The sequence below is a fragment of the Bidens hawaiensis genome, unplaced genomic scaffold (genome assembly GCF_021521415.1).
Source record: "Bidens hawaiensis isolate Kalapana, Puna unplaced genomic scaffold, B.hawaiensis_p1.1 tig00024494_1, whole genome shotgun sequence".
NCBI lineage: Eukaryota > Viridiplantae > Streptophyta > Magnoliopsida > Asterales > Asteraceae > Bidens > Bidens hawaiensis.
Genome location: NW_027493875.1, coordinates 313,604 through 323,182, shown reverse-complemented (window position 1 = coordinate 323,182; position 9,579 = coordinate 313,604). Strand labels below are relative to the sequence as shown.

Genomic DNA, 9,579 nt, shown 5'->3' with positions numbered 1-9,579 from the left:
TACTCATAACTCATTCTATTGCGCATATCCGTCTTGATAAACTTCATTTTAGAAATACATCTTTCAGCGGTTGCGGTTGCAGCCGGTAAAACCAACGCTAGCTTCAATATACGAAAACTAATGGAAAAGTGACGCGTTTTCCTGTTTCCACCATTACACGAACAAGGTCACATATTCCACCCAATTTTCAAATTTATCATAGTAATTTAAAGTATGATAAAAGATCGTGAGATCACCCGAAATACACTATCTTTCTTCATTACTAAAGTCATTCAAATACATATTAGAAAACTATCTTCGATGTGTCAAACTTAGAAAATTAAACCACAAGGATTTAAAGCGGACATACTTTTATCAAACTAGTTGAGACCTCCAGTAAATCTATTTCCAAGTTCTTGAATTCGCATATCCAGAACGAGTATAAAAACTTCAACCTCAAAATGATGTTGATTAGTAATGATATTCTTTTGGTTTCGTTGATTACCATAACTTTCCGTCATATCTAACATCTTAATCTTGTTTTTTTCACAAAAAGATGTCACTCTAGCCAACATATTGTCAAACCCGTTTTGTCTTAGATTATTCAATGTTCGGGTGGTCCCGCTTATCAGCTTAGACGCTTCTAACAAGTCTTGATTTTTTAAAACGTTTTGATAGAGCATTTGTGAGGCCTAAAATATCATCTAACAAGTGTATATATATTATTTTATGGGTTAATGAGTGTTATTGGTTGAGCTTTACTCCTTTGTTTGGGCTTTAGTTGGGTTGAATTTTTAAATTGGTTGGGCTTAAAACACATAGGGGTAACATTATTTTTTTTCAGGGGTAACGAAACATGAAAACTGACCTAATTTTTTTTTTACACACTACCGACGAGAAGTTGAGGGGTAGCGAATGCTACCCCTGGTATTAACATACATCCGCCACTACCACCGTCGGTGGCCGACGAATAAGATAATGGCAGGGGTTGTGGGTTCCGATGGTGGTTGTAAGGAATGGACATGGTGGTGGTCATGGGTTCCGGTGGTGTTTGCAATGGATAGACATGGTGGTTGTCGTGTGTTCAGGCGATGGTTGCTGGGCTGGGCTGGGCTGGTGGTGGGTTGCAAAGATTGGATCTGATGATGATGAAGTTTGTATTTAGTGATGGGTCCAAAAAGGGAGCCTACTCAGCATCAAATGTCACGTAATGCATGCCAACTCAGGAATGGACTAATGGAGCTAGTCATTCATGCAAGTATAAAGTTAGGACTTATATCTTCCAATAAAGTATATTTGAGATTATTTAAAACCAATATTGTTCCCCGTATGTCCCATGAAATAACACCATATAATTGACTTATCAACAAATAGTCCCATTCCTCGTGACCCAACCACCAATTATAGAAACAGAACGGGGTAGGCCTGAAGTCTACCTAGTTGGCTTGCCGTTTACCGTTATACACCTAGTTATCTGATAAGCCTCAACTCAAGGTTGTTACTTGCAAATTGAACAGTTGAGCTGCAAATACCGGTTAAACTTTTTTTGAAATGTTGGTTACTATTGTAAACTGTTATTGGCCAAAAGGTCAAAGCCAATTGATGGTCATGGTTCCTAACCGGTTTTTAAATGGAATATCCCTAACATATGAACTGGTTCGGTTCGGATATTAACCGGTTAACCAATAATAACCTATTGGACACATGTTAACACTAAGTGTATTAACCTATGTTCAGTTTACCGGTTACAAATCGGTTCATGTCTCGAAAGTCCAAAACGGTTCCTAACCGTTGATTATCAACCGGTTTCTATTGTACTTCCTAACAACCAGTTTTGGTTTGATTTGGTTGACCGGTTAGGATTTACGCCTCTAGTGCATCCATGGCCACACAGAATATGAAATTATTATTAACTATTAGATATTTTAAGAGAAGATTATTTAATTGGTTGCAAGATTAAAAAATCTATTAAAATTTATATGTAAAATACTCAACTTTCCAAAGAATTTATATATTCTGAGGAATAAATAGGAGAGGACCACAAAGGTAAGTAGTACTTGTTTATGATTTCAATAGACATCATCATCGTACTCAGTATATCCCACCAATAGCAAAGCTATGGTAGGGTCTGAGGAGGGTAAGATGTAGACAGCCTTACCACTACCCCGTAGGAATAGAGAGGTTGCTTCCGGTGAGACCCCCAGCTCGATGGTAGTTTTGCATCAAGCCTTGGACATAAGGCACATAACACTCAACCATTGGGACACCAGCCGATTGGTGCATGTACCCTTGTCTTTCGGCTATCAACGCTACCACATGATGCCTGATTAACCTTTCGCCACTTTTAACGTTATTTTCACGAGATTAGTAAAATAACGTCAAAATTAGTGCAATTTCACTTTAGCCCACCTGAGGGTTGACACATATACACATTATGCGCGCACCCAAGCAGGGCATAAACATTTATTGTGTGATACCGGGTTTCGAACCCAAGACCTCATGTTTCAAACCAAATGTGCTTACCAAACTCTACTAAAATGGCAATTGTATTTCAATAGACAAATGGTCAAAAGCATCTCCACATTTAATATTTAGCCTGGTACTGAAATCAACGATTATAAAACAAGTCTCACTCTGTTTCTCCCTACCCTACTTTTGTTATTATTTGATGCTTCTCTACCATATCACAGATACCAGACCCATTTGCATTCATTGCTGGTCCAGCTCCATCTCCAAAAGAAATGTAATATACCCATTTTTCAAGTGACATTCTAACAAATATAAATATATTTATAATAAATCAATATAGTAGGTACCCACTATATACAAAAACTCACCAAACATGGTCAAAATTAGTCCCAATTCCAGACATGTGTCGCATATCAATGGTCAAAACTAGTCAATTTAATGGCAGCAATTAGTTTTGATTCTTATTTCTCTTCTTCAAAACCATCGATATGATATCAATCGTTTCACGGGCCGCATAATTACCACCCAAAAGCCAATCCAAAGCCTTGGAAGCTGCATCCTTTTCAGCTTGTTTCTTGTTGTTACAAAGACGGCCAGTGATTTGCATCCCGTTCAATTCACAAGTCGCCATAAACTGGTTGTTTGACAAGCTAGTTGTGTAGGTTGGCGCATGGTATCCCGCTCTAGCAAGTAATGTTTGGAGTTGACTTTTCGAATTGTCACCTCCCGGTCCACTTTCTAAAACTAGAGGCGGTGGTGGAGGCAGAGGTGATCTACATATCACCTGGTGGTTGTATACAAACCTGCCACTGCATTGATCCTCTGAGAGTAATAACTGTATGGCAGACAAAAGGTTGTGGTGGGATTGCAAGTTAACTTTTGGGTTCATTAATTTAATCTGGAATAACTCGTTAAGCTCTCGTTTTATAGTTTGATACATTGTTGCCACTTCAGGTTCCATGAAGAACTCCAAGTATCCTCCCAACATTTTCATGTGTCCCTCAACATCACCTATTGAAATGTTTCCTCCAAATAAGAGCAGCATTGAATCAGATACACCTGTTGAATCTTGAAGGTAAACAGAGTTGACTTTGACTTTTTTGTTGAAGACCAGCCATGGGTATGGTATTTTAGAATCACGTGCGTTAACTGATTTCTGAAGTATGAAATAAGATATGAGAAGACAAACATATCAAATTTATAGATGACGATGACGATAGAAAGTATTTAGCTTACCGAATGTAAACACACCGAACCGTCTTCCATTGTTTTCAGCGATAACGAGTTGTCCTTGTGCTGGAAATGTATTCATGTTATCAGACATAAAGAGAGGATTGAATAATGAAATATTTTAATATAATAAATGCTTGTAACTACCAGAACAGAGCAGACTCCTGGATACAATCCAGAACAGATAACTGCACGGATGAGATTTTCATCATGGCTATAAGTGTTGTAACTGATAGCCTTGCTGTCAATAAGACGAATACTTTTAAGCACAGATTGAAATTCCCTTCGAAGAGAATCAATAGCTTTCAATGATTGAGAAGAGAGGAAGTTCTTCCAACAGTATTTATAACCGATTTTCTTTCGTTCAGCTACTTTCCAACCGTTGTATGCTCGTAAAAGGGCAAAATGGTCACTAAATCCATGGGAAAATTGAGCTTTAGCAGCCTCTGCCAACTGTAAAAGGCATTAGAGTTATAATATTATAAAGTAAGCATTTAACCATGTAATGAAACAGGAATGATAACGGGTAATTAACCTCCTTCATTTCCAAAGGTGCTAAGAAAGGATCCCTAACAGTAAGACCAGCCACAATGGTCAATACCGGGTCAAGGCAGTTTAATAGTGCACCCATTACTAGCATCTTTCCATGTTTGGGCTCCATTGGAAGATTTGCCAAGTAGCCACCTGCAACGCCTCTAGTTTAGTAAACTTTGTAAGAACACAAAATTTAAAGGCAAAACCGTTCATGTGATCAAAACCGCTCCGGGTTGAAAAGGTTATTTCTAGTACATGCTGAGACAAACCAGGTCAGACTGGATTGACCCACAACTAGGACTGTTAAATGGGTTGTGTTTGCAGGTCGAACCCGAAAATTAAGGCATGTGAACTTGAACATGACATGACACGTGTATTTGCGGGCTGGCTCGAACACGATCTGTTTAACCCGGAAAAAGATATTTTATTTTCTTTTACATATTTTTACTATAAAACTTTTAATTTACGCATTATATTTAATTTTTTTAAGCAATTAAGTTTAAACTTTAAACTATGCCAATTTATTCTTAAAACTATAACATTTGACATCAAGAAATCACAAATAATTAAAACTTATTATACAAAACACATTTTAAACGGGTTAATGTGAACCTGCTGGGTTAACGTGAACACAATCCCTCACGGACTCGATCCGAAACTGACTCAATCACGTTTAGAGTAAAACCAAACCCAAGAATTTCATGTTAGGTTCATGTCGTGTTTTCGTATCGTGTCAGAAGTTCACATCCATATTTATTATGAAATAGTTCATGTGTCATATGTGGTTTAAAAAATATTATAATTACATTAATAATCTTTATGATAGATAAAAACGACCTCGGAGGTTGTATGCACTAAAAACTTAAGTAAACTATGAGTGACTTTCAAATGTCAAACCATTTGAAATTTGACCAATTGACCGCTTGGTTATAAAAAGTTGTTTTGGCCCTTTGATATAGAAACACAACCTAAACCAAACACAACCTAAACCGACCCAAATATAAGTAAACTGGTAAAAAATGCAACCACTGACGAAATCCAACATACCCAAAACGGTCATTTGTTCATTCTCATCCAAAGCACCAATTAGCTTGAGATATTCAATAGCATTTTGAACCTACAAACAAAGGAATAATACTGTTAACTTACAAAATTATGCAAATAAACTCTTCACCAATTTTGAAATAAACTGAACGTTAACATTACCGCTAATAACTCAGGTGAATGCATGGCCCTAGATAAGAATCCATAAATACTACCAAGATTCAAACTTTTGATTTGCAGACAAAGGGATTCCAAAGGAGTCCTCAGTATTTTTGGCAGTTGATAATCGGCAAAAGAATCATACACGCATTTCGGATATAAATGGTAGCATTCTCCTGGTTGAACACGGCCCGACCTTCCTCTCCTCTTAATATTCAGTAACAAAGTAACAGTAAATCAATATATGATCTCAAAACTCATTAATTTAATTGATTAATAATCTGAAAGAAGCTTACTTGCTTAACAGAATCCTTGGATATCCAGGAAGGAAGCAAGCAAGGAGTATTGTTAAGTGCATCATATGATGACTCTTTGGCCTTTCCACAATCAATGACAAAAACCAAGTCATCAATTGTAATACTGGTTTCAGCAATATTTGTAGCCAATACAATTTTCCTCACCCCACTAGCCACCTTCTCAAATATTAACTTCTGCTCTGAGCTGGACATAGAACCATGGCACGTCAGCAACAAAACTCGATTTGGATCTCCCAAAACTGAATGAGCTTGTAGCTTCTCCTTTAAAGAGATGATGTCATCCCACCCGGTCATAAATACCAAAATACCCCCGGGTTTTTCATTCTCACAAATCTTGCATAGTAGGTATTCTATGAGGTTAAAATTTAAGCAATCTGGATTCCAGCAGAGCAAAGAGTCTTGTGTCTGTTGACTGTATTCACTGTAGTCGGCAGATCCAAGTGCGTCCTGGTTTCAAATTTACACAACATGTTATACTTCAGAAACATAATCCATGAAGAAAAGTAAGTAATAATTGTATACCACGACAGCTGAAGCAATTTGGCTCTTCCTTTTGTTTGAAGTCTGTTTATTTTGTTTCCATACTTGACCATATTCATCAATTTGATTGTCGGCTGTCAATCTGTATCCGGTTGATTCCAAAATATCTTCCAGATAATAGGTACGCAGAGGATGTGTCACACCCTGCATGCAAGGGAAAATAAATAAAAAACAAAAATAGGAGAGGCAGTTTTATATACTTCAATAAAAAAGTTAATAAAGATTACCGGTATCTGGATAACTGGAGCACCATTAAAGTAGGAAGAGAAAATTTCTGCATTTATGGTTGCGCTCATCAACACAAGCCTTAGTTCAGGGCGAGAAGGAAGTAACTCTTTCATAACAGTAAGCAGAAAATCTCGCACGTAGAAGAAAACATATTAAAAATACACTTCAAAATCATAATATCATATCCAGAAATACTGTTTTTTTGTATAAGTTTACCTTCATCAATTCCACGTTCATGAACCTCATCAATGATAACATGAGTCACACCTTTCAAATCTCTATCAACCAGCAATCTTCTCAATAAAACTCCACTTGTACAGAACAGCAGGTGAGTATTTCTTCCTTTCATACCCTCTAACCTAACTTTATATCCAACATTTTCACCCAATTTCTCCCCTCTTTCAATGGCAATTCTTTCAGAGACAGACATAGCAGATATTCTCCGAGGTTGAGTGCATATGATGCTACATGTGGCCCCGCGCATAGAATTAATCTCGGATTCTAAAATAAACTGGGGAACTTGTGTTGTTTTCCCGCAGCCGGTTTCACCTGAGATGATAACAACCTGTAACATGTACACTATCTTACAATGAAATTGAACCACAACTAATTATTGATAAATCTGGCACAAAGATCTCAAACTCTGAGATACCTGATTGTTCGAAATAGTATTCAATATTGCATCCTTCTCTTTGTAAGCAGGGAGACTACTCCGGAACTCAAGCATCTTCTGACCTTCAGAAGATTTCTATAGAGAAAAACATTATTCCAACGGTATCATATATTCATATCCTTGGTAAATAACACGTAAACACATAAAGAATAAGAAATACATGTGAATGACCAGTTAAATCTTGAAATTATATAACATTTTTTAGGGTTAACTAACCTGCCAAGCTTGTTGCTCCAAGTTCAATTGCATACTTTTTCGCCAAAGTGCATTGTCCGATACACCTTTATTTTTTGGGAATGACTCTTTTGCCTCAACGGGTCCATTATTAGCAATACTGTCACTATCAATTGCAGTCGGAAACAAATTATCTCGAGAATCATCTATGCTCTTAGTCTTCTGGGAAAGATACTTTCCAACATGATCATCAACTCTTCTATGCAAACCAGGTGACAAAATCACCTGCTTGCAGAACGCAGTATTAAATAATCGCATTTAATATATTTTTATTTAATTAGGAAAAGCATATCTTAAAAATTATACCTCCCTCTGTGGCCGCTTATCATCGAGGTCAAATCTGTAATTTGGCAATGGGACTTTGCTGACAACAATCGCTTTGGCATACAAACAGCTGAAAACAATTACAGTCAAAAGGCCGCTTCAAAGTACATAAAAAGGCATGTAACAAAGCTGATGGTGGTGCTTAATTACCTATGCAATCCCAAACTACTTGCCAGAGATGCTATTTGATCATAATCACGCCTGTCCTTCTTTTCCTTTGACACCAGCTCTTGTTCATCCTTGCTCTGCAGTAATGCTGTTAGCCTCCGTTTCCAAGAATCTATGTCATCAGACTCCAAAACACCCTAAGAATATATGTTAAATTGTTTATAAATATATGATGATACCACATACCACATAATGTAGCTAAAATACAAGATGTGTGTTACGCTGACTTAAACAATAAAAAAGGATCGCCGAATAATGTAACTAGTTAGTCTATGTAAATCTAACTAGTTGGCTCACATAGATGCACATAGCCTAATAATGTAGGTGTAAAGATGAAACATCATACCACATAGAGTATACATAATAATTCTTATTATAATAAACAATTGAATTGAATTCCAAGATATATAAGTAATAAGTGTTGGACAGAAAGTCACATTGTTAACCGATAAGTGGAGGTCACGAACATAATCTACATGAGGAAGCGATTGGTGGTCATCAACAGGCGGGTACGGATAAACAGTTGATAAAGTATCAGACGATGAAGAAATAATAATAATAATGTTAGTAGAGAAGGAGGAATTAACAATTCGGCGGTGCGAATAATAATAAGAAGAAGGCCTGAATTTGAGGCGGTGTAATAAGGAGGAAGAGGAAGAGGTTGTTCGAAGGCAGGAAAAGTCAGTGGTGGTAGTAGTTAGATGGAATGCACCGTGTTCCATAACACACACGCCTGCTGCTGCTGCTGCTATTACGCTGGCGATGGTGATAGTATTATTATTATTGATGAAAATGAAAATGAAAATGAAAATGAAAATGAAAATGCTTATGGTTGGGGTTTTACTTTTTAGCCAGGGGAGGGGATACGCTTATTTTTTGTAAGCGAATTTTATTACCAGAGCTCAACATGTCGAGATGAGGTAAACCAACCTCCACATCCTTATGGTTCGCATTATGAGGTTGATGGTTTCTGGCGTTTGTCGGAGGATCTTTCTGCCACTAACCCGACATGTTTGTTGAAGAAACACGTGTTGTGATCCTAAGTGATAGAAGCATCCTAACAAATCACAAGTGTGATCGATTACTATGGTGTTATTCAACATCTCATTGTGGACAACAAGTTGTGTCGCTAGTCATTTCTAAATAACAAAACTAAGTCGATTTAAAATGAAGTCAATCCTTTATTTCTAAATATCATAGACTATACATGAATGAATAACAATATACAGACAGATCATCTAGTCTAAATACTTGCATAAAGCTGTTTTTTCACATGACAACTTCTTTAAATTGGGGATAAATTTGTTTGGTTCCTCTACACCTAGGACACCCATATAATAGTAACTAAAAAAAACTAGCGATCGAGAAATAAAATTATAATAATAAATAAATATTATCAGTAATGTTGAAATATATATGCTAATATTTCAATTCAATGTCAAATATAAACTATTATTATTTCACTCAATTCAGTATTATATATATATATATATATATATATGTTAGGTTGGCTGTTTTTAAATTATTTCTCTGATTATATTAGTTGCCCGTGTAGCACACGGGTTAGAATAAGTATTCCTTTTAAATAATAACATAATGTGAAATACAAAAAAAAGTATCACATATATAAAGATATATTATACGGTAAAAAAATTATATATTACGTAATTTGGAAATAAA

General features: G+C 36.3%; 1 protein-coding gene across 1 annotated transcript; it reads right to left on the bottom strand.

Annotated features, from left to right (window-relative positions):
- Positions 1-2,620: 2,620 nt before the first annotated feature.
- Positions 2,621-8,621, bottom strand: LOC143569485 (DExH-box ATP-dependent RNA helicase DExH5, mitochondrial-like). Its single transcript, XM_077055377.1, has 15 exons — positions 8,337-8,621; positions 7,882-8,036; positions 7,714-7,801; positions 7,390-7,632; positions 7,153-7,248; positions 6,717-7,065; positions 6,500-6,630; positions 6,255-6,416; positions 5,712-6,179; positions 5,419-5,622; positions 5,260-5,329; positions 4,214-4,362; positions 3,826-4,131; positions 3,685-3,744; positions 2,621-3,604 (listed from the first exon to the last, which is right to left on the bottom strand). The coding sequence occupies exons 1-15, from the start codon at positions 8,619-8,621 to the stop codon at positions 2,897-2,899; spliced, it is 3,474 nt and encodes a 1,157-aa protein (XP_076911492.1). The 3' UTR covers positions 2,621-2,896.
- Positions 8,622-9,579: the final 958 nt, after the last annotated feature.

Coding starts and splice junctions, on each gene's coding strand:
- LOC143569485 (XM_077055377.1), bottom strand. CDS start 8,621: ATGGAACACGGTGCATTCCATCTAACTACTACCACCACTGACTTTTCC. Junction 7,249..7,389: donor TGGAGCAACAAGCTTGGCAG/GTTAGTTAACCC, acceptor TTTTCTCTATAG/AAATCTTCTGAAGGTCAGAA. Junction 3,605..3,684: donor GTTCGGTGTGTTTACATTCG/GTAAGCTAAATA, acceptor TTCATACTTCAG/AAATCAGTTAACGCACGTGA.